Source organism: Musa acuminata, chromosome BXJ3-3, assembly GCF_036884655.1.
Source record: "Musa acuminata AAA Group cultivar baxijiao chromosome BXJ3-3, Cavendish_Baxijiao_AAA, whole genome shotgun sequence".
Lineage (NCBI taxonomy): Eukaryota > Viridiplantae > Streptophyta > Magnoliopsida > Zingiberales > Musaceae > Musa > Musa acuminata.
The window spans coordinates 2425981-2451513 of NC_088351.1; the positions used below are offsets into that span (position 1 = coordinate 2425981).

Genomic DNA, 25533 nt, shown 5'->3' on the forward strand with positions numbered 1-25533 from the left:
TCATGCGTTTGTGGCTGACATAAGTCTACGGAGACATGATGTTGCAGAAGTTGCATAATCCACTGCACCTCTCCAACATTTCACATGGTAAGCTCTGTTCAGTTTGTCATGTCCTTGCTAAGCTTTTGGAATGTTGCAGAAAACGAGCAATGGGGTTCATGCAATGCTTCTCAAATGGGAACAGTGGTGAGAAATCTGCAGTGGCTCAGTCACTGTCGGTCGATAGACCATGAGACATGGTCGAAGGACTTGTAATTCTTCCTGCATGTGTTTCATTTCTCCTCGGGTTAAGCCAAGCACTCGAAAAACCATCTCCACTGCATAAGCTAGATTAAGCATCTTATGTGGAGATCAGGATACCTGCAGTTTAAGGAGTGCCAATCTCACAGACTATGCTCAGATGGACTACAAATCACCCAGCTTGTGTTCTAGACAATGTCTTTTGAGTTATTGTGGTCAGACTTCCACTTCAAGTGTTGGAAGATGTAGCCAGGGCACTTGCAAATAACAAGTCGGGTGGTTCTTGATGTGCCTGGTTGGAGATGGCATTCTCGAGGGTTGTTGAAGGATGCAATTTGCATTTCGACTTGGAACAGTGAAGATAATGTGCTTCCTCTGGTTCAGTGGTGCCAGTGCCTCAGCCACTAGCTTTGTTGCTTGCTCATGCCAAGATAAGTGGGAGGAGTAGAAAATTAGAACCATTCAACAAAGGGGATGATTCTTGCAACACCACATTTGAAGCATGGTCATCATGCATCAACCTGCGTAGTAGGTGGTGTTCTAAGATTTGCACCCCAAAAAGAAGGATTTGACCAATGTGCATTGGCTGTTGCTTCAACCTCTGTTCAGAAGCAGAAAGTGTTGTGCTAGCCATTATTATGAAAGATTATGGATGGTAGCATCAACCCTTTTTTTGTCAGTTACAGAGATGACTGAGTCACTAATGCCCATTTCATATCAGCTTTGAGCATGAAACTAAAATTAGCTTGAGGATTCAATATTATGTGCCCCAGAGGCATCTTGTAAAAAAGAGGGAACATTAAAATGACATAACTTTACAAGGTTGCATATTCATAGAAATAATTTGAACAAATATGCAATAGACAAAAAAAAATTAGCAAAATATTCTTGTTTTTTGTTCATGGATAACTTGAACAAGGCAGCAGTTCTGATCAATTTAGTCCCAGAAAAAGAGAGATAGTTGCTTTGTATACCTAATAGCCTTTAGTCCACAAACAAAAAGCTATATGAATATGCAAAATACTCCAGTTTATAACTAGTTTCTGACATCCCAGTTTGGTCCATTTTTTCTGCTTTTGTTCCCTCTGCAATAAGCAACAGGTCCATCTTAACAGGTGCAACATCTGGTGCTTGCTAGCAGAACACTGCAGAGGGAAGTACCACATATTTGAATTACTTGTGGAATTGTCTCAGTTTGACACAGATATTGCCTAGAATTAAGATCGATGAACCATCTGAAAGGTAAGCAATTGCTTATGGTAAAGGACATCTATTTGATTGCTCATGTTAAAATACATAGATTTACAACATCTGACCATGATCTTACCAGGATCAGCACATGAAAAATGACCACTGAAAAAGGAGAAAAAAAGGATCTCCCTGATTGTCCACTTGAGGAAGTCGGATACAGAACAAAATTCATATCAACCCTGAGAAAGGGTAGAAACATAAGGACAGCTAGCAAATAGTGGTCTGTGATATGCTGGACTATTATTTTTTAAACCCGATCATCTAAAAATATGTAAGTTCCGTTCAATTTCCTACAAAAAGTTAAGTTCAAACCATCAATGTGGATCCTTGCTTGCCTCTCATAGTACAAGCCTGCCAAGAAGCGGATTATCCTTTTAAGGGGCCCATGGCTTTTACGATAGTATCTATTGATATTTAGTTCCTAAAATGCCTGATAGAAGTCCCCATTCAGTACATGAGGTTGCATTAATTGGATCAATAGTCACGTAGCGGCCAATCCGGCAGCAGGTGCTATTCATTAAGTATTGTAACCTGTCAAGCCTCTGAACTTAATCTTAATTGCCATCGGTTTTGGTTTTACTATTCCACTAGGAGCAGCTGGCTCAAAGTTGACTATGTCTGGTTGCTGCTTAAGAGAATCCACTTGGTTGATCTTTCTGTATGGTTTTTTCCTTTTGTATGTTATAGGAGGAGATAGGAGACATTTTTCAGCTCCTGAATGTGTCACATTTGTTGCATCATCTTTACTCCCATCCTCCAAATGATCAGAAGGTTTTGTCAAAATGTCATGTTTGTCAGTACAGTTATCTGCGGTCCTTAAGCCTGCTTCGCAAATAGCGTTCAGCCTCTTTTCTCGGTGTTTTTCAAATGTAAGTGGGAAAGTTTCTATCTTCGGATCTGCAGAACTTTCATAAATCGATCTATTTTGCTGGGTGTTTGTATTGTTCAAGATCTGTTTGTCATTGCGGTACTCCCCGATCAGGTCAGCTTCACGAGGAAAAATTCTTAAATTCTGGTTAGCTATTAAGGGAAACTGTTCTTTGCATTTCCCTACAGCATCTTGCCTCACATCTGTAATTATCTTCAGCTTTCTTGGGAATATCTCAGAATCCATGAATGTTTCAGCACCTGCGTATAGAAGTTCTTTTTTTTGCACCGCCTCTTGATTTCCATAAGCAATTCCATCTCTGTCTAACTGATGTAAAATTGGCAACTTCTCAGTAAAATTGAGCCCATCCCTCTTAAAAACAAATTGTGGACCTGAGGCTCTAGGAGCATGAACACCCCAAATGTTTGCAGAGATTTGTTCTGATTCTGTTCTTGGCTTTTTTGGATTAAGAGAATCATACTTGGGCTTTATTTTCAGAACACCTTTAGCTTTAGGCAGCTGCTTGGTTGGTTCTCCTGGTTTATCGGGCAATGGTTGTAGGGTCTGATTTTGCACTAAGCCTGAAACAGATGGCTTTAACTTCAGAACTCCCATTGGTTTCCTTTTAGTGTCGCAGAGTAGACCATTTAATGGAAATGATGGGTCACAATTTTCGTTTATATACTTGGCCTTCTTTGAGAATGGTAATGTTTTTTCATTTCTTTCAACCATCTTTAAGGTATCTTCATCTGGAAACGCATTCAAATCGACCACGAAAACAGGTTTGTGCCCCTTGCTGCTGTTCCAAGTAAGAATCCTTTCTTCAACACCGATATTGGATCGGCATCTACCCCATATCTTTTTCATGTCCACGAATGTCTGAGCCATATTCTCGTGATATGATCTTAACGTGTGATAGTACTCACTTCTCTGTAAGAACTGTAGGCCTTCTCTCAAATGAGTAACTTGTGGAGAATAAAGTCCTCCCATCAATCCATTATAAAACTTCTCGAGCGGGCTTCCAAAGAACATATTATCACCTGTAAGCAATTCATGTATTGTAAGCCAAAATGTTTCTTGGTCCATATCCGGAAGAAAAGCTACCAGAGAGAACCTTTCATCTTCGGTTAAGTGGTAATTCCAAGTTTCCAAAGAGAGTATTCCGTTCAAATCAGGAAGATCATAAAGCTCATATGGGATACTGCACATCTGACCTCCAATCATAAAATATTCACAACCCACCTCAGCAGCTTCATGTTCATCATGATCGTCACCGAAAATCCTATCTGAAAACAATTTCTCCTCATGCACAAAGCTTTGTTGCAAATGATGACTGTTTCCAGGCCCTTGTGGCCTTATTTTTATGAAACCCATTGTATGAGGGGCAAATTAGAGTATGAAAATGCCTGAAAAGCAGCCAACTCAAAGTTCAAAATAACTTCAATTTATGATAATGCAAAGCAAATTATGATTGGATGTTCTAGTAATTTATACAAGCATTTGAAATTGTGGTGCATGAATGCATATAATGAGATAAATTCATAGAACAATGTCTGATCAATTGAAGTGATAACCTTTTGCTTCTAAATCCCAAACAAGCAAAAAAAAAAGGGGGGGCCTTCTCGAACAGCTGAGGGAATGCAACTTGCATTGGGAAGTTTGCACTGCTGCAAGCTTCTCTGTTCTTAAAACAGAAAGAAAGACAGGCTACAATTTGGCAACACGAGGTCATCGAAGACATAGATACTTTGGATTACCAAAAACTCATGAGACAATTTCCACAAATCTAGCAGCATTTTTCTCTGAGAATTCCAAGAATATGTGACTATCAACCACAGGGAAGCGTACAAACAAGAAAGATTTGATATAAACAGGTTAATCTATGTATAAACAAGAAAGTATAGGCGAAGATTTCAAGCTCGATTGAAAGAACAAAAATCAACAGACTGGAAAGATTTCTGCAACATTTTAAACCGAGACTTTGGAATAACCGAAGCAAAGAACACGACCTGATCACGCACAGAAGAACTGCCGAGGCTCAAGCAATCAACATATATATGCAAACTAGCTTAGGAAAACATCATCTTGGCATCGCGAAGCCAAAACAAAGCACGAAATTGTAGGGAGACGAGAGCCAGGAGAAGGGGGAAAACCCATATTTTTCCTCCCCCAAACTCGGCCACCAACCTTTCCATCTTGATCGATCAAACTATCCGAAAACCAAATCCAACCTAGGTTTCAAGCCAAGATCAAAGAGCACCAAGAAACTCCTCAAAAAGACGATTTTTTTCAGCAAAGCAATCGCCTTTGCAAGAAAGAAATTGATACACAGATGGGGTCGGATCGGGTGACTCTAACCTTGGAAGAGCGATTGATGGCGAGCTAGGGTTTGGAGAAGGGACCGAAGAAAGAAATCATGCACGGAGGCCTCCATTGCCCCCAAATCTTTCTCCCTCTCCTTCTCTTTCTTTCTTTGTCTGTGTACAGAAATAAAAGTTCCCAGAAACAGAATAATAATACAACTGTACACACAACATATGCTCCCTTCTCCTCCTAACAATCACTGTCCTCACCACCACCGAGTTACAAGTTTGGCACTTTCAATTCCCCCTAATTGTCTTATGGCCAACTCTTTTCACAGGTCACCAAATAGTTGTTTATGTACAACAATTGGTATTAGACATGGCAGTAAGAAAACCAGTCATTTCTTGTTATCTTTTCTTCTAATCTTCCCATTCAGGGAATGAAATGGAACTGCTCCATCATTATGATCACATGTAGCTGCAGAGAATTATCTAGTTGTTCTTCTTTGTCAGAACTGATGTACTGGATAGTTATTTCAGATCATCTCCTATTAATGAGAGCTGGAAATGAGTTCACCTTCACTGTTTGTGGAACATGCTTCCAGCACACACTGCATGGCCATGAGCTTGCATTGTAGCAGTCGTACAAGTTCCTGTTGGAACATCGGTCGACTCTTTCCTTGTCCATGCAATCTGCCATCTTGAGACCAACAGAGGCAGGCAAATCAACCCGGAGGCCAGGAGAAACCACCAGAATCTATGGCAATCAGAAATCTCTGCAGCGGAAGGTGAAAGGGATTGCGTGAAGCTGGTCAGCTCTTCCCGTCCTATGACTAAATTGTTTCTGATCGATATCACTTCCCTCTTGTCGGAAAAGGAATCAAATGAGTAGTAAATCTCTACTCGAACAGTGCAAATCAATGATTTGGAGGAAGCTGCATTCACGTTGCAGTCATAACAAGTTCACTGCTTGCAGATGCCATTCTCTTGGAGAACAAACAAAAAAGCAAGAAGCAGAGGTACACACCTCATCTGAAGGAAGAGGCTCCAAACATGATTTCTCTCTTCTTTCTTCTTTTCCATCCCTCTGCTACTAAGAATGAGGGTCTTGTTGGATTGATACATCCTGTGAATTCACAGAGTACAACGAATTGCAATTTGTTTGCATTGACTGGTGAACAAACTATAATTATTCTTGGTATGATAGCTGGACCTATTCTGGCAGATAAAACCATTACAAGCTCTCATACATCAGGTAGCAGACTCCATGTTTCTTCTGCATAGAAACTGGTTCGCAATTACTTCTTCCATTAATAGTTTATATTTAAATAATTATCCAAAACTTATACCCTTTTTTTTTTTGTTCTTTTATTTCACAATTTTTTTTGGGGTCACCATCTTTCAGCCCAGATGGAAGAAACAACAGAGAGATGAAGCCCACTGTATGTAGCAGAGACTTCTGCATCAGCACCAACAATCAACATGAGACAATCTACTTATATATTCTCATTGTTTCTTATGCTATATAGATCATGGGAACCCTACAAACATGGTAGTACCATCTGTGCCAACAAAGACCCTCATCTCCAACTCAACATGAACCATACAACCTGGATGATCAAAATTCTATTCATGGAAACAGTCCTTTTATGTACAAATATGTGATTGCATACACTAACCATATATGGTTTTCATTCACATAAGCATCACATTTTGTGGCCTCACTTATTGCTGCATTAAATGGAGAATATCTAATTGAAACTAAAGACCAACCCTTCATATCTACTTCCTTGGTATCCAGAGTTTATGTTCTACACCTGTCTTTTTTATGCATTATCTCTAAACATGTAATGTCATCATCAGAGAAGAACTACTCAGTGCCAATTGGCCTCTGTCCTTGAATTGAAGAGACTTAGTAGGCTATGGGTCAGTTATGTTCTTAAATGTAGGATCTTGTAGTATGATCTTCATTCTCATGACAAACTAGTTACTGTGTTTGCATGTTATTCCTTTATGAGTGTAGAAGATGTTTAGGATGAACAATGGACAATAAATTGGTATACCAAATGGCCTGATCTCAATTTAATTTGTGGACAAAGAGAGTTCCCCACATCTCATTTATTTATAGCCAGGGGAACACTAATTTTGGTAGATGAAGAGTAGGTCCTAAGTCCCCAAGGACTGCAATCTGAGGCTTGCAGAGGGTGAATCTGGTGGTTCATGTCAGTTCAAGGCAGAAGAATGGTTGGCACCAACATCATTGAATGAGACACATGAATTCAATTCAAGACTGAATGCCTTGACAAAGATTGAAGGAAAATTCAGAAGCACTATCTCTTGGAAGACATCACAGCATTTATGTCTGTGAGAATACTTCTTTCTATCAAACTTGTTGTGACAATGAAAAATGTGCAATTCCTCATCTGAAACCATAATTCATTTTCACTCAGAAAACACAACCATCCATCCACATTTGCAGATGAAAAGAAGAAACAAAACACTTGAACTTTGTTTTCAGCAAGACTTTTACTGGATCTCTTTTGAGATTTGGTTAGAATATGTGCCTAAGAAATGAAAGAGAGCAAGGCATGTGCAAGATGTTGGCATTGTTCAGTGACTGTTCACATCAATGCTGACTTAGCATGTGTAGGTTAAATGCTTAAATTCAATTTGTCACACAGAATCCAATGCTGCATCAACTTGTTGTCAATTACTTTGAAGTGCAGACATCTTATTAAACAGCATGTTTGTTTTCTGGTCACATGAAAAGCTTTGAGTTCATCTCTAGTGAGTAATGGAGATTGCCAGCAAAGCTAAAGCTCAAGAAAAGCTGGTTATTGCCCAACACTTGTATTGGCTATTGTAACTTTCAATTCCATAGGACTGTTACATCTAAATAATGGAGAAGAAGACATGGAAGGGTTTGACCACAATAGCAATGTCATTTTTTGGTGGTCCTCACCCTTCCCTCTTGACACCAGTTTTAGCCCCCAGCCACAATAACACTGACCAAAAAAGAGAATATTAATGTGTAGATATCATTTGTTTTATAATATTTAATTAATATGCTATTTCATCTTATGATATATTATACTTCATGTTATCTTCTCAATATAAGGTCAAGGTTTAAAAGTCAACTAAAAAAAAATATATCTTTGTAAATCATGACCAAATTTCTGAGGGGAGTTGGGAATGAGACTGATACTTCTGAAGGTAATTAGATTCAGCAAAGTAAGTGGAATGAGAATGAGTATGATTTCAATTGGCAACATCAACAATGGATATCAAACAATTCCTGTTCTCATCCACCACATGAATCATTTGGTGGTAGATAACTCCATGGCTGGTTTGGCAGGAGGACCCACCCACCATTGCCAAGCCTTCATGTGCTGTAGGCTGTAGTGATTATTGAGAGGGTACAGTGGGTTTCCCATTATGCAAGAATATGACAGAAGAATTTGTCCTCAATACTGGGACACAAAACACAACACAACAAGGCAGTGCATCCCCCACCCACATGCACCCACTGCTAAATCCCAACACCTTTCCACAACCATGGCAGCCAAGAAGCAATTTTTTTGCTTCAACTTGAAACCTGTGAGATATAGAAAGCCTTTTTTAGGAAAAGGAAAATGGAGAGAAAGAAAGAAAGAGATTGAGAGCTTTCAACTTTTGACCATCAGGGAGTGTTCATACTCAATGCAACACTTGATAGGTCATGCATAGATGGTGAGCTCTGCAGTTGTAATTTTCTCAAGCACGAGCAGTGGCAGTGTCAGCTAAATTTGGAGAGTCTGCATGGAGTTGGTGATCTTATTCTTAAGGTGACAACTCAAGCTCCATTGTCACCCAAAACAATTAGTAGTCAAGCAGAAGAAGATGACTTCATGTCTCATGCTGGAGGTCAATAATTTAGTGAACTTGGTTTGTAAGATCCAAGTCTTGCAAGAATTAGATGCAAGTCCTGATCAATCTTGTCCAAAGTTCATGTAAATTAGATAATTACTGATGGATCATCAAAGAAATTAATCCTCTAAAATTCCCCTTAAGCAATAGCTTCCTTTCTTTCATTTTCAGGTTGTGGATGACACATCAGTAAAGAAATTAAGATACTCTGATAATAATAATAATAATAATAATAATAATAATTTCTAGTCAAGAAATTAATCTAACTTTAGACTTTCTCAACATGAAATTAAAGAAAAGAAAAGGAGAGAAAGCAATAGCTTCCTTTCTTTCATTTTCAGGTTGTGGGCAACCAAAGGTAGGGTTCCTTCTTGCTTGCTACTTTATATAGGAAAAGGGCAGGACAAAGAGAAATAAACAAAAAGTACTCATCATTAGATATATATATCTCTTATATGCAAATAACTAAATGGGATGACTTGGTCTTACCCATGCCACATTTACTATATTTGTGCCACTGATGTTATTGAATGATTCAACCATGAAAAAGTTTGATGCATGACATCCCAATTTTGACTTGTATTAGAACCCCTATCGTCTTGTGTTGACTTGCTTTACTTATTCACAAACGAGACTTAAAACAAAGTGTTGTCATTTGCCAAAGCAAGTGAATGCCTTTCGAAGAAAAAATATGTGTGAATTTTTTTAAATATTTAGGTTTAATAATTTCTCGTATGGCGTTCTAATTAAAAAAAATTATAAAATATTTTTTTCATAAAATGATTATTCTACTTATGATTACTATTAGATCTATCGTCGTCTATACCCTACATTGCCCCTATACGTGTATACGAAGATGACGACAATAATACTCGCAAAAGGATCACGAACAAAGATTGCAATAACAAGATTGACGTTAGGTTTGGAAAAAAAAAAAGAATAAATTTATTAAAAAATAATTATTTTTTTACATAATTAGGGTATAATTTTTTGAAAAGTTGGAGCACCATATAAAAAATTCTTAAACTCAGAGGTTTTTTTTTCTTCAAAAATTCGCTTTTATATATATATATATATATATATATAATTTCGTTTATATATATAATATTTTTTTTCGAAAATTCGCTTATATATATATATTAAAAGCACACAAAGAAACTGCCATTTGAGAGTAATAAAACAAGCAAACAGGCAGCCCCACGCCTCCATCGCCCACTCTTCCCAGTCTCCAGTCTCTCTCTCTCTATCTCTCTATCTCTCGCTCTCTCTCTTACTTAATGGGCTCGTGCCTCTCGTCCTCCTCGTCGCCGGCGACGGTGGACAGAACCCTAACGGCGGGCCCCCGGGGAGGTGGCTCCTCGGGCCTCTCGCGGTTCCGATCAAGGAGCTGGAGGGGGCGGAAGAAGGCAATGAAGGAGAAGCAGAAGAGAGGAGGCGGGGGGCGACGGCGTGCGGCGGTCGACGGCAGTGGCGAGGCCGAGGAGGACGAGCTCGACCGCGTGCCCGGACGGATGTTCTTGAACGGCACCAGCGAGGCGGCATGCCTCTACACGCAGCAGGGAAGGAAGGGGACTAACCAGGACGCCATGATTGTGTGGGAGGTATCGGCTCTCGAACTCCTTTTTCGTTCATGGGATAAAAAAACGATGACTTTCGTTGTTAATACCACGTGGATTTGATGGCAAGAATTGGTCTTTACACGTCGGTGAAATTTTATTCCATTTATCAAGATAGAAGCATCAAATTAATGTGTTTTTAACTCTAAAAATGTCATCTCTAATTAGATTCAGTCCCTTTATGTCTGATTTTGGAAATGTTCTCGTGACCTTTGCTCTTTTTGAATATTCTTCAAATATGTTGGATATGGATATTTGGCTTTTTAAATGCGGATACCTTTTGAGATCGTATGGAACAAAACTCACGGTTGAAGATTTTACACGTAATTGGAAGGTTGAACATTTGCATTGGGAGCAATACGTTGCACGGTGGTATATTTGAAGCATGATTTTCCCATTCCTTGTATGTGTTTCCTCTGATGTTTTTTCTTTGTATCTTGTTCTTTTAACAAAATTCTGTGGCCGATCCCTTTTCCCCTCAACATATAAAAATCCTTTTCTTTGTTCCTTCATAAGTGAATATTAAGAGTCCTTCTTTCCTAGCATGTGATTTTTACAAGAAAAGCATAAATTTAGAACATGTTTCTTTAGCAAAAGGAGCCTGAAATAGTCAAAAGAGCTCACACTTATAATGGTCATCATCAGTACTTTGTAAAGCTTAGCTGAATTTAATCTTCCAAAATTGGCATATTTCAATTCCTTTTTACTATTCTGAATATGCAATTGAGCTTCATTCTTAGCTCTAATGTTCGCCCTTTATCTATAACATTAGGATGTTTAATGTATCTTTGATATGTTAGCATGAGTTTGTAACCCTCCTCCATTATTTATTGCTTTAATGCATGGTAGAAGTTACTTAGCACTCTGACTTATTAGTCACTCTTGTAGGAAAGTTAGAGTAAGGCGTATTTATTGTGACTAATATATATGGTCTCTGCTACTAATTAACCATAAACGTAATAGTGTGAAAGAATTGTCATCAGAAAGTTTCTATGTCTTGCAAAATGTTATGGAGAAGCTTGGCATCATACCAAAGACCAAGGAAACTATTATGTGCAAAATTCAGTCACAAATCTATCGAGGTAAGATGGCTTTCATGTAAAATTTGTAACTAATAGTACTATGATGTACCATTTGTGGCTTCATTGTATTTCTTTCATCTGGTCATAGCAGTGAAATTGGGACCACCTTAAGTCATTAATGGGACTTTCATGATAGCCACCAGGCATCTTTAAGGAAATGAAAAACATAAGAATTGATGGCCATCAGATTGCCTATGCCTTGTGTTGTTGAATAAAAGATTAAAGTATTTAGCTTTTTAAATTTCTTATATATGCATCTCCTTTCTGGAGGTTTGTTAGCAAAAATGGACTTCTGGAAGGCAAAACTGAGCTTTAATAAAATGGAGAACTAAATCATCCATAAATTACCACATGTATCATACCTTTGTTTAATTGGGTTGGTTAGACACATATGAAGTACATAAAATACCAAGAGAGATGACTCAGAGCAGGCACAACGTCCAAGTTAGTATATTCTTACTATAAAGCTTAACTTTTGTTGGTTCTGATACTTGAATCTGGTTTTCAATTACACTTAATTTAACCATCAACATGATTGTATTGTTCCATGTGCCTTTTCAGGCGCATGCCTCATATGTCTAATGATATATTTTGAAGTCCCTTATTTTTATATTGCAGTTTTCTCAGTTCAACTTCTTCAGTATTTGTATATTGTGTTTATCAGGTTCATTCAGATAACTTGGAAAAGCATTTGTTGTACAAACCAATAATACATTTTGGTTTTGTTTCAAAAGCTAGGATGTAAACTTTTTGAGAACTTATGTATAGTCACATTTGTGATTGTAGAATTTCTCTTTGACAAAAGACACCATTTTCTGTGGGGTTTTTGATGGTCATGGTCCGTATGGTCATATGGTTTCCAAGAAAGTCAGAGATTCTCTTCCTCTCAAGTTGTCCACCCAATGGAGAGCTAGTCTTAACAGTCATGAGAGTCCTGATCCAAATGGTAGCATCTCTGGGAGTATGAACTCTGAAGAAACAGCATCTATGAGCATAGATGATGAGTGCGGTGAATCATTAGATGTTGATGAGAATGAAAAATTGCCTGAGATGTATCTTCCGCTAAAGCAGTCTTTTCTCAAGTCTTTCAAGTCGATGGACAAAGAGTTGAAGTTTCACCCAACTATTGACTGTTTCTGCAGTGGAACTACAGCTGTTACTGTGGTAAAGCAGGTATTGTGTTGCAAAATCTTTCAGTTTCTCTGAATTGGTCGTCTTACTGGTGATTAAATAGTTCTCAGATTCCGAGTTGGATTTATCAGAGATTCTAGATTTGCTAGATTCATAGAAGCTTCCAATTCTACTGTTTGCAATTTCAGATTCTAAAACAAGTGATTGCTTGGCTGGTTTTTAAGTTTTTGCTAAACAATATTAGGAATCAGTTTTCCTTCTATCCATATGCTGGCTGTTAAATTTTGTGTTACTCTACCATACCAGGGACAAGATCTTGTTATCGGGAACATTGGCGACTCAAGAGCGATAATGGGAACACGGGATAAGGAAAATAATTTGACTGCTGTGCAATTGACTGTTGATCTGAAGCCCAATCTTCCTAGTAATGATCTCTTTCCATGTGACATTTAAAGCCTTTTGGCATAGTACCTTGCTGAATGGAGCATTTTTTTGCTTTCAATTAGGATATTTTCATTGAGTAATGACTTTGTTATTGAAGTATAAAATATCTTGGATTTTGCCAGCATTTTATCCATCTGTTATAAGAAGTGAAAGAATTCATTTCCATGTTCATTACGATGCAGTTTTTTTATCTTCTTTTCTACGTATATAAGTGATATCCATTGTCATTGTTGATGAGTTTTAATAAACTTATTAACTTATGAGGTCTGTCTAGGACTAAACTTTGAAATGTTGTCATTAGGGGAAGCTGCTAGAATCCAGCAATGCAAGGGACGAGTTTTTGCACTGCAGGATGAACCAGAAGTTGCACGAGTTTGGTTGCCAAACAATGACTCCCCTGGCTTGGCGATGGCCAGAGCTTTTGGGGATTTCTGTCTTAAAGATTATGGTCTAATATCAGTTCCAGAAATTTCATATCGTCACCTGACTGAGAAAGACGAGTTTATAGTTCTTGCAACTGATGGGGTACTTCTCTTATAATAGTTTAGTTGCTTTTATCATGTATTTTGGGATTTCTTTCTTAAAGATAATGGTTTAGAATTAGTTCCAGAAGTTTCATACGATGCATTATTAAGCCTATTTTTCAGTTTTAATTACAGTTCCATCTTTATCCCTTTTCTAGGTTATTGCGAATGTGAATGTTTTGATCGATCTGTAGCCATTCTTCTGGTTTATGGTGCTTTGGTCTACAACCTTTGAGTCAACTGAAATGAGACTAACACTTCAATGATTATGATCAACATCATTCTTCTAAAACTACCCCTTTACATAGTCCTCTTTTGCTATCACAAGTGGGACTTGTGCCTATTCAGTTTTTCACTCCTTTGCTTCTGTCTCTGGGAAGGGACAGAAACTTTGAAATTTTGTTACTTTGAATCCCTCTTTTAGTGTTGTCCTGCTACATGTAGATGAGAATACTGCACCTTAATATTAAAATTATGGAGAAAAGTACTTGTGGAGAAGTTGTATTTCTCCAGTCACTGTCATCCATACAATCAGATATTGGAGTTGCAAGGCTGTAAATCAGTATGAATATAGTGATGATGCTTCAAATTTGCTCTTATTCAACTGCTCCCACTAGGATGTCCTGTCCAGAGCATGATCTCAATTCTGAATTAATCCATTCCTTGGAAAGGTTTTTTTTTTGGTCCATGCATACTCTAAATATCTGTTTGAGATAATCACAAATTTGTAATTATAATCGCAAGAACTTGCCCCTAATTTCTGATTGGTGATGGAATTCTGATTTTATTTTCTTGCAAGTGTATATTATTGCAGTACAACTAGTTATTTGAATCTGATAATAGATTATTAATCTAGGAACCTTCAGTTTTGCATCTTATATATTTCTTGATGAATCACTAGCTTCTTGTTTAGAAGCTGATGAAGTTTTCAATATGAGAATCGATTATGTGCAGGTCTGGGATGTTCTTTCCAACAAGGAAGTAGTTGATGTGGTTGGTTCTGCTCCCACTCGCAGCACTGCTGCAAGAGCTGTTGTTGACTGTGCTGTACGAGCCTGGCGACTCAAGTTTCCAACATCAAAAATTGATGACTGTGCTGTTGTCTGTCTATTCTTGAAACCCATTTCATCATCTGATCCAGTTCAGAAATGTGACTCCAACAGATCAGATGCTGAGTCAACAGAGACAGCAGTCTTGGTTCTTGCAGATAAAGAAGTCACAGTCAAGCAAGAAACACATGAATTAATTACTGTTGATGTTCCAACTTCTGCTTTGGAACCTTCTTATCCTGTTCACAGTGCAAACGAGATCGTCCCAGTATCAGAGGGACCTGATTTGGAAACTGTGACCGAAAGATCCCAGTCTACCAGGAGCCTTGCCGACTGTATATCCACCACAGAGGAGGAGGAGTGGTCTGCCTTAGAAGGTATCACCAGGGTGAACTCCCTACTTAATCTTCCAAGATTTTTATCTGGTGATAAGAGATCCTCGAGTTGGAAAAAATGGTTGTAAGAAGCCACAGTCACATGCAACGTGGTCATTCTATTATTGCCCAGCTCAAACACAAGGAAGTTCAAGGTGAAAAAAATCCTTACAATTGGGAAGTAAATCTGAAAATTGTTGTACTGCAAATTTCTCCGAACCCAATGTTCTCATTAAGTTTGGATTAGCAATGTTATCTACATTGATTGTAGAAGTGCAACGCAAGACCTATCTTCTGTTATTATATTCTGCTCATGCTGGAGGTCTAGACCTCACAGGATTCTTTTCTCATGTACAAAGTTTTTGTGTGGAAAGAAGCCTGTGAATCATGTGTTGCCTCCCACCTATGTGAAGAACAGCCTATGTGCTCTCTTGTTCAAGCATCTTTTTGTGTTCCATTTTCTTGTTCTACCAATCGAGCATCCATTTCTGTTCATCTTGCTTTGTTAGGTATGTGGAGTTACTTCTGTTTATGCATCTATCTGGATATCTATTCAGAATTCTTCATATTTCCTGTCAATCTAATGGCAGCTTCTTGCCAAGAATATTTGGTATAAGATATCTATATGCAGCTTGTGCATCTGATTTGGTCCAATTTTTGTACAACAATAAGATTGTTTTTCTATAATAGTTGGAATTAACTTTTGTATGCGCAAGATTGTGTATATTCATCTTTTTGGCCAAATCTTATATATATATATATATATATCAGCCATGCGATATGATATGGACGGATCGATTGTGTTTCAGCCCAGCGATGGGACCCACAGCGACGAACAAACGTGACGCAGGAATTGTAGGGTTTGAATTAAATGTATCATTGGAGGGGATCCGCACCCATCCGGGGAACTTCTATAAACCCTAGAAGCTGAAGGTAAGCCCCGTCTTCGATGGCGGAAGAAGAAAAGCTCTGTAGCTACAAGAAAACCTAAGTCTCATTCCCACCCCACTCGAGATGTTGTCGTCGACACGCTCACTCCTCTTCCGTCGCCGCCTGCCCCGTCACCTCGTCTCCCTCGTCAGATCCTCCCCGCTTCCTCCTCGATCCACCGATCCAAACGTCCCATTCGGATCGATCGCTCTCCTCTCCACGAGGCTTCGTTCCCTCTCCTCCTCCTCCTCCGGCTTCGGCGAGTCTGGAGGCGGCGGAGAGGGGGAGAGCAAGGATCCCTGGGGTGGTTCCGACCAGCCCCAATCCTCCTCTTCTTCCTCCTCCGGCGGCCTCGACTGGGGAGAGGCGTCTTCCTGGTCCACGGGGCTGACGAAGGAACATTTCGATGGGGAGGCCGTCGGCCGCCAGGTCTCGCCGACGAGCGAGCTGAAGGCGCAGGCGAAGGCGATGGACGACGAAGATGAGATCTTGCGAATGCTTGAGAAGGACAACAAGGAGAGCAAGGCGTTCGTGAATGGGTGGAGGGAGCGGTTGATGGAGACGTACCATCTCCTGAAGCAGGTGAGGGAGCCCGGGGTCAGGGGGTCATACCTTAAAGATTCAGAGAAAGCGGAGATGTACCGGCTCCATAAGGAGAACCCGGAGGTGTACACGGTGGAAAGACTGGCGAAGGATTACCGGATCATGCGGCAGAGGGTGCACGCCATCCTGTGGCTGAAAGAGATGGAGGAGGAGGAGGAAAAGAAGCGTGGGAAACCATTGGATGACTCGGTCGAGATCTTGCTGGACAACTTCCCCGAGTAAGTGAAAAATGAAAGAAGAAAAAAAAAAAGGGCTTTTTTTTTAAATGTTTCCTTAATCCATGTTTCTTTTAATTTAAGCCATTGTTTCCTACCTTTTAATATTTGAGCTTAGCATCGGATAGGATTAAAAAGAAGTGCTTAGTAGTTGATTTGTTAGATGAAATGGCGATAACTGTTTGATTCTCCGTATATTATGACCTTTGCAAAATTAATTTTTCATAAGTTACCTCATGGTGATGACAAAACTCTATGATGCTATTTATTATGTAAGTGAGAGATAATACATCAAAGGGGGAAATAGATGATAGCACTTATGTGTCTTGAGCTTATGCTAAATTTGGTTAATATCAATCTTGTAACATTTTCTGATATATTTGATGGTTGCCAATTAAAGAAAAACAATTTCTCAATCTTTATTATAGCCATTGCAGCCGCTGAAGCAGCTATTAGTCTATATATTGTTTCATTGATTCATCGAACAAAAAATCAACTTGTATCAATCAATCGAATTTGTTGAATAGGTAAAACACATAAATGTTTTTTATATTTTGCTGTAGGAATCTAATTGAGTCAACACTAATCATATGTAGGACTCAAATTAGGAGTCTTATTGGATTAAAAAGTTAAAAGGAGATTCATATTGTCTCTATAAATTTTAGTGAGGGATTCTATATGGTTCTTTAATTTACTTGTCTCTATTTAATTGCACCTGGTTGACTGCATCAGTCTGAACAGGACTTTTTAAGAAAGCATAGGGTGAGCAAGCAACCCCTTGAAAATAAACAGTTATTCGTATCGTATTATAAAGTGGTCAGACCTGAAAATTTTGAAACTAGGCATTTAAGTTAGACAGTGCAAAAAAATATGTACAGGAGTTGGAGGCTTGCAGCTCTCCAACATGATCTATCTCACATTCCAAATGTGATGTCATTAAGTTTGGAACTTCTTAAAAATATTGTTAGGATATGTATTTAGAAAGGAAAAAGAACATATTGTTAATAACTGATATGCTCATAGTGATTGAGAAATATGGCAAAGTGGACTGATTGATTGCAAGACACTTTAGCAAGCTTCCCAATGATATAGTCCTTATAAGAGTAGAAATAGGTGTTATTCAGTCTAATTGGGAAAGAGAAGGGGCATCTATTAGCAAGTCTCAATGGTGAAATTTATAGCATGAAAGTAAAAGGGCTAGCGGCTCTTCTCTTCTCTATGTTTTATGTCCCATTTACTTCCTGTCGTATGCGCTTGTTTTCTTCTTTCATCTAGCAAAATGAAAGTTTTTTCTGTTGAGCAACAAATTTATTTTCTTCATATCTCATAGAGATCTGATATCAGTATATAATGAGCTTATTGATGCAACTTACATACATTAGTACATAACTGCATACAGCGGTACTCACAAACCTTTGTTATGGTTCATATTGTAATTACTTGAGAAATATTTACTTGTCTTAATTTTTTGAGGGGCATCTATCAGTGAGGCCTGATGATGAAGTTTATAGCATGGAAGTAAAAGGGAAAGAGACTCTTTTCTTTATATTTTATCGCCCATTTGCTCCCTGTCTTATGTGCTTGGTTACTTCTTTCATCTAGCCCAGCGGAAGCTTATAATGTTGAATAACAAATTGCTTTTCTTTATATATTATGCAGTTCTGTTATTCAGTGTACAATTAGCTGATTGATGCAACTTTGATAAATTAGTTCATAACCGTGTGCAACACTTTGCGAAACTTTGTTATGGTCCATGTTGTAATTTGTTGGGTAATATTGGTTTGTCTTAATTTTTTAAAGTGTATAATATTTGGAAATTTTCTACTGCACTGGCATTGCATGGAATTGCTACTCTTGAATATTTGACATCAATATGACATGTTACATAATTTTGATTTTGGATATCTTGCCTTTTTCTTGCTTTGGTGTTAATTTGAATTGCTCCACTATAGAGCAGGGCTAGGCAAAACTGAATTTAATTGATTTTTCTTGCCAAATTTTAGAAAAAATATTAGATACCTTTAATGGGTTAATTAAATTTGGTCAAATTGGCATTAAGGTTAACTTGCAAAAGAACTGAAATCAACCTTTGTATTGTTGCAGATTTAACACTTCATTTCTGTTCACTTGCAGGTTTTTCAATTCCCATGATAGGGAATTTCATGTCGCCTCTCTTCCGTACAAACCTGACTTCAAGATCATGCCTGAGGACTGGGATGGCACCACAAGAGATCGTGACGAAGTTCTTTATGAAATCTCGGTGAAGGAAGATCAAATGCTGTATGAAGAATTTGTACAAAAACTGAATTTCAATAAGAAAAAAGTAAGTTATCTGACTTACTGTTATTATTTCTTCTTAATGCACCAAAAAAGATGCATTTTAATGCAATCATTAGAAAAGATATTTGATCATTTCTAACATCGAATGGAGATTGTGTTTTCACTGGTTAAATTTAACATTGTACTTGCCGAGATACATGGCACCTCCTAGGTTAGCTGATGATTTTGGGTTGCTAATTTGGCCATTACTCGTCTAATATTTCTTCTTTCATGATCTCGGTTGCAATGTTTAGAAAACACTTACATTGTGCATTAATTTTTTAGCGGATAATTTTTCACTGGATAGATCGGACTTACATCTCTCTGTTTCCTTTTCTGTCGTAATTATGTTCCCCAATGTCATAGTATTGAATGCTGTCAATGGCAGATCTCCAAGGTACCTAGCTGCTTTTGTATTTAGTTTAGATATGTAGAGTGGAATTCATAACAGTGATTTGGAGAATGTGGATGCACATCATGCTTAGGTATCATTTATTGGAATTACTGTATATGCACATCATGATTTGGAGAATGTGGATGGACATCATGCTTAGGTATCATTTGAAAACTGAAGATTTGTATTAGTCGGGACTGGTTAGGCACTGTAACAATTCATGCCAAGTTTTGAAATTTTGTTTCTTCTGACAGCCTATTTTGCTATTGACTATTACATTTGTGCTCAATAATTCTTTGTTACCTTTCTTGGCTTCTGTCAAAAAATTAGAATCTAAGAAGGGAACGACATTATATGCCCCTGATAGGCTTAATACAGTGAAGCTGTCTTTTTAAATGGATCAGCAGGCTCATGTATGGCTTATATGCTGTTTATTCTTCTGTATAGGACCTGCATGACTCGTTTACTAGTAAAACTTTTGTCCTTTTGTTTTTCTTCCACCAGGTTGCTGGGGAGGTAAAATTCCACAAATATAGCAGGCGGCGGCCGTCAGATGGCTGGAGCTTTACCATCGAGAAGTTAGGTGTCCGTGATAAACGTGGTAGTGGTGGTGGTTTTAAATTTGTTAGCTTGCCTGATGGATCAAGCCGTGCTCTGAATGAAATGGAAAAGATGTACGTGAAGAGAGAGACTCCCAAGCGTAGGAGGAGGATACTTCCTCCTTTCAAGTGACCATTGCATCGCTTATCCTTTTCGGCAATGCAATGCTCACTCACGTTTGTCTGATAGCTAAAGAAACCATTGCATTGCTAAAACCTTTTTTGGATTTTCATCTCTCTTGCAAAGGGGAGGAAAGGCCATGCATCAGGCAGAATGTAAAATGATGTTTCAGATGTCGTATGAAGGAGCTTTAGTTATACTGTGAATTTGTTTCCAATAACGTCTGGCTGAATTTGTTTCCGATAATTGGGTTTTTTCCATCAAAATCAATTGAAATTTGCAATTTTTTTGATACAATATGTACTTGTTCTTTGCTTGTTTATATTGAAGGATATGAAGAAGTAAGAAGTTGATCGGTTGAATTGTTTTTGAGACACGGGAATTCTGTGATTGTTGATGGGGTTGGCTACTGATCGCTGCACAGACACATGTAGTTCGACCAACGGTGAAACCCACATAATGTATGATATTAATCCAGTCACAAATGCCTTTCATATGGATAGGATGTTACAAGGGATAGATAAATCTGTGGCAACAAAGCATGTCACGATGAGCTGCAGCACCCTCAGTGGAACTTGAAGCTGGTCAAGATGTTGTTGTGCACAGGGTCGGCCAAGTGATCCAACAGGTTCTGGAACGGCCCAACTCCGGTCAACGCCGCCTGCGCAAAGTAGCCCAGGATGGCCAGCATGGCCAGCCTCCCATTCTTCACCTCCTTCAGCTTCAGATCGTTCATCGACTTCTCGTCCTTCCCAAACCCGAGAGGGTTGAAGAGAGGTCCTCCAGGGTAGATAGGGTTTCCCGACCCCCCCAACCACTTCTCGAGACCTAAGAAGTACTGCTTCCCCATGGAGCCTGGATTTGCCCAGTCCTGGAATCTCCGGTGCTCCGCGAACCCCATGAGCGCCATCTCCAGCACGAACAGCGTGTAGGGGTCTGCCCAGTAGTTGTAAGTGCCGGCCGGTGGAAAGACGCCAGTCTTGAACCAGGGGAGTGCGGTCTCAGGTGGTATCCACCCGAGCTTTCCGAAGATCTCGGGCGCGATGGCGCCTACTGCGCCCAGCATGGCATACCTCCCGTTGATGACCTCGCCGTAGGCCAGCCATTTGGGCTCGATGAATCCTCCGGTGCCTTCGGGGTCCGACAGGCCAAGGGGGTCAAAGCCGTAGTCACCGGGGAGGCTGCAACCACGACAAGTTAATTAAGTTCCGGTGAAGAGGGAGCTCATGATCCATGAGCGAACTCATATTGCTTCTGCTTTACCTTCCGTCCAAGTAGGTGAGGGACTGCTTGGACGCAAACCAGAGCTGTCTGTCTGCTCCTTGCTGCAAAAGATACCAGACGGATCATGGATCCATGTGACGAGATAGAAGCTATTCCATACACTACCGGTCGGCAGAAGCTAATCCAAGAAGAGATCAAAACGATTACTGTGCCAAGTTGCGACTGACCTTGACGGGAGGCGTGGAAGCTGCTCTGACGGCGAACGAAGCCTTCCTCGAAGAACCAAGAGATCTCGAGGGAGCAGACCGGAGGGGCCTTCCCCCGAGGAGCTGCCTTCCAGCGTCCACCGAGGAGAGAAAAGCCTGAGTTGCCATCGGTGTTTGCTGCCGCTCTTGCCTGCCTCTCCCTGTCGGTCGTAGCTGAGGGGGGGGGGAATGGAAATGAAACCAGAGAGGAGTGAGTTCGAATGGAGGCCGGCAGGAAGAGAGAAATATGAGGCTGGTTCGAGCGGTGTGGGGCACGGGAATCTAAATTCGATATCAGGTTCGCCTATGGAAGATGAGGCCCTGACATGGCCGCCAATGATGCTGCTACACGTGGGATATTTAGCGGATAAGAAGGAAGTGTTTGGAGCGTGGGTGGCTGACGATTCATTCGCGGCCCCATTAAATCTTGTGATGAGTAGATTTTCTATCAGGACTTGTGGCCTCCATCGAGTCTGGTTAGATAACACCTGTTCTACCTCACAGAATTGATGGGCCATATTTTTGCAGCTGTGTGTCTCCATTCCCTTCTCAAGTTGCCATGCAAACATATGTTAATTTCCTTGTAATTAATCACAAGAATTTAAGGTGCTAAATTCATCAACAAGCAGATATTGGAAGAAGAAGAAGAAGAAGAATAAGAAGAAGAAGGAAGCTGCTGATCCAAAGGCCACTGGCGTACTTTGCACCTTCCAAAACCTTCCATGTGAATGATGATTATTATCGGAAGGCACAACCTTGTTCGTATCAGCGACAATGATCAAAGAATGTAAAGTTATATTTATGTTAGTTGTTAAATAACTCATGCATCCCATAGAAATTTCTCTTCAAATATAAGTTATTTTGGAATAATTCAAAGACATGAAGAACTTCTTAGTGGCCTGATTCCTCTTCGAGACATCGAATTGATCTAATTGTAAGAGTAATCTTGCTAAACAAATCTAAATACTGGATGTGTCCAAATGAACATTAAGAAAAGTTAAATAAATAAATTATAAATATATTGCACAAGAGTTATATTTGAAAAAATTTAAGTTCATAAATCATTGTAGTTCTATTAATTCTAAAGAATGATGAAACTTAGTGATATGCGTCGAGCTATCAACCGGATTATCATAAGTATGGATTTCTTATTCCACGTGTCGAGGATATGTTCGATATACTTACTTGCATTCAAATTTTTTCTAAAGTTAGATCTTTGAAGTAGTAATATAAATGAAACTTTTGACGATTAAAACTGCGTTCGTACGAGAAAAGCGATTTCGATAGAAAACCCGATTCGTAAATCACTTTAATTTGTGATCAAGCGAGATGCAGTTAAAGCGAATCTATAAAGGCGGTTTGCAGTTATGATGGAAATCAGAATGTAACCGCAAATTGAAATATGATGTTCGTACGATAAAATTGATTTACGTCTAAACACCGATTCGGAAAATATTGAACTTTAAAACACGATCGTAAATGCGCAGAAGATAGTAAGTTATTGAGGAGGTTTGCAGTAAAGATAATATGCTCAAAGTAAATGCAAACCAGATAGCACCGTAATTTTAGAGTGGTTCGGTCAATCTTGACCTACATCCACTTCAAGCTTCCTCCACCGATGAGGTCACTGACGTCCACTAGAGGCCTTCCTTCAATAGGTGAAGGCCAACCGCCCTTTTACAGTTTCACTCCTTTTGACGGGCTTAGGAGACAACCCTTACAGAATTTTCTCTCCTCTCTTGAAAGATCAGAACTTGGAAGAAAAGAGGGAGAAGAACTTTTGGCCTTTACAACACTTTTGAGCTCTAAATATCACATAATAAGATCAGGATTTCGGTGGTTTTTGTTACCCTTTCATTGCTGAAGGGGTGGGATATTTATAGGCTCCAATCCAGTTTGAATTTCGAGCTCAAAACTGTCAATTCCCGGAATTCCTAGGTCTGGCGGTTGTACCTCCTGATAGAGCTCGAAGACTGAGCCTCTGGGCGGTGCCACCTCCTGTCAGGGGCGGTTGCACCTCCTGCCAAAGCTCGGAGACCGGGCTAAGGTGGTGCCACCGCCTGACTGGGGCGGTTGCACCTCTATCAGAGGCGGTTGCACCGCCCAGCCAGAGCTCGGAGACTGAGCCCTTGGCGGTGCCACTACCAACCCAGGCGGTGCCACCTCTGGCCAAGAAATCTGGGTCCGAATGGGCTGATCCATTCGGCCCAATTTGGGTTTGTCAAGGGCCCAATTGCTCCAAGATTAAGTTAATGGGATCACCTCTCATTTCTAACTTAATCATCGTGTTAACTACGAATTTCTTAAGACATTTACTGCAACTTGCTCCGGTGCGTCAATCGCTTCTTCCGGCGAACATCCGATGAACCTTTGGCGATTCTCTGGCGGACTTCCGGCAAACTCCTGGACTTGCGGCGATCCACTTGGCGAGTTTCGACGAGCTTCTTTGGCAAGCTCTTGGACTTCTCGGATTTGTTCCCGCAGAACCTCCGATGATCGTCCGAACTTCCGTCGAACTCTCGAACTCCTAATGTGATCATAGTCTTGACTCCGGCGTAACTCCTGCTGCATGTCTTACTTTCATCGTAGTTAATCCTGCACACTTATCTCAACATATGGATTAGATAACAAATGACAATTGACGTCATCATCAAAATCCGAGATTCAACACCTATAAAATGTTTAAATTTTTCATGGGTTAGAATCTTTTATCATCGATTTATTCAAAATTTTAGTATTAGTGTCGCTCCTCTAACCGATTGCATAAAAAAAATTAGTTCAATGGACAATTAAGGCAAACAATAATTTTGAACCACTAAAGATGAAATTATCCACTACTCTTGTTTTTATTTTATTATTTTTTAAAAATATTTAAAGTTGATTGTGATGCTTTTTATATGGGTAATGGTGGAATACTTAGTCAAGAAGAATATCCATCTATATTTTTTAATAAAAAACTTAATAATACGAGAAAGAACTATTCATATTGAATTTTATGCTATTGTTCAAGCACTACGATAATTGAGACATTATTTAATCCAAGAAGAATTTATCTTAAATTTTGATTATGAAACTCTTAAACATATAAATTCTCAAATAAATCTCAAGATAATATGCAAAATGAGTAACATTTTTACAATAGTATATATTTGTCTTTAAGCATTAAAAACGAAATATATAATAAAGTTACATATGCACTCGCCCAAGGATTTGATGCAATAAGAAATATTACTCTAATGATGAAGATTTTAAAGTAATACGAGAGTTATACAGAGTCATCATCAAGATTAGATTATGTTATGAAAGATGAATTTTCTTTCGTGGAACTTAATTTTGTGTTTCTGAATATTATCTAAGAACTACACTTTGACGGATTAGAAGATTATTTTGTGAGAGAAAAAATAGTCTTTCTCAAATTTTTTTAACCGACAATTTACTGACATGTTGCACATTATGTGAAAAAGATGCAAGATATACCATAGTTCAAAAGAGTAAATTCAGAATCTTGGCACATATACTCCTTTACCAAATCCTAATGCCCCCTAAAAAGATATTAGTATGGATTTCGTAATTAGTCTACCAAAAAATTAAAAAGGTACAATTCTATTATTATTGTTATTGATCGATTTTTCAAAATGATATATTTTATTCCTTGCAAAAAGATGATAGATGCTTCTAAGCTTTATTTCAATGAAGTGATCAAACTTCATAGAATTCCTAAATCTATAGAGATACTAAATATCTTAGTCATTTTTAGAAAAAGTTTATAATAGAAATTTGGCACCTACCTATTATATAGGAATACTTATCATCTCAAATAGATGAACAAATTGAAGATGTAAATAAAATCTTGGGTAATCTACTACTATGATGCTTTGTTGTAAAAAGACTAAAACAATAAGATATCATGCTATCTCATGCTAAATTTGCTTATAATTTTATGATTAATCGAGCAAGAGTCTATTTGAAATTTTTTATGATCATATTACACCTCACTATCTAGATATTGCTAAAGTACTTGAATAATCTTTATCAAGTTCAAAGGAAGAGGATTTTGTCGTTAACATGATAAAAATTCATAAAGAAGTAAAGAAG

General features: G+C 38.8%; 4 protein-coding genes across 5 annotated transcripts; 2 read left to right on the forward strand and 2 right to left on the reverse strand.

The window, feature by feature from the left end:
• Positions 1-1494: 1494 nt before the first annotated feature.
• Positions 1495-4934, reverse strand: LOC135632933 (uncharacterized). 2 transcript variants are annotated; one of them, XM_065141825.1, is made up of 2 exons: positions 4718-4934; positions 1495-3765 (listed from the first exon to the last, which is right to left on the reverse strand). In XM_065141825.1, exon 2 carries the CDS (start codon positions 3731-3733, stop codon positions 2009-2011), a length of 1725 nt encoding a protein of 574 aa, XP_064997897.1. In that variant the 5' UTR covers positions 3734-3765; positions 4718-4934; the 3' UTR covers positions 1495-2008. The 2 variants fall into 2 exon arrangements, with proteins under 2 accessions (XP_064997897.1, XP_064997898.1); XM_065141826.1 differs by lacking the exon at positions 4718-4934 and having other exon boundaries at positions 1495-3399; positions 3474-3611.
• Positions 4935-9737: 4803 nt separating this feature from the next.
• On the forward strand, positions 9738-15230 carry LOC103976971 (probable protein phosphatase 2C 66). Its single transcript, XM_009392344.3, has 5 exons — positions 9738-10169; positions 12053-12439; positions 12704-12821; positions 13143-13366; positions 14320-15230. The coding sequence occupies exons 1-5, from the start codon at positions 9846-9848 to the stop codon at positions 14875-14877; spliced, it is 1611 nt and encodes a 536-aa protein (XP_009390619.1). The 5' UTR covers positions 9738-9845; the 3' UTR covers positions 14878-15230.
• A 481-nt stretch (positions 15231-15711) lies between these two features.
• On the forward strand, positions 15712-20175 carry LOC103976970 (protein GAMETE CELL DEFECTIVE 1, mitochondrial). The gene is made up of 3 exons (XM_009392343.3): positions 15712-16539; positions 18670-18859; positions 19754-20175. The coding sequence occupies exons 1-3, from the start codon at positions 15803-15805 to the stop codon at positions 19979-19981; spliced, it is 1155 nt and encodes a 384-aa protein (XP_009390618.2). The 5' UTR covers positions 15712-15802; the 3' UTR covers positions 19982-20175.
• Positions 20176-20403: 228 nt separating this feature from the next.
• Positions 20404-21652, reverse strand: LOC135633484 (chlorophyll a-b binding protein 8, chloroplastic-like). Its single transcript, XM_065142967.1, has 3 exons — positions 21421-21652; positions 21233-21294; positions 20404-21150 (listed from the first exon to the last, which is right to left on the reverse strand). The coding sequence occupies exons 1-3, from the start codon at positions 21565-21567 to the stop codon at positions 20535-20537; spliced, it is 825 nt and encodes a 274-aa protein (XP_064999039.1). The 5' UTR covers positions 21568-21652; the 3' UTR covers positions 20404-20534.
• Positions 21653-25533: the final 3881 nt, after the last annotated feature.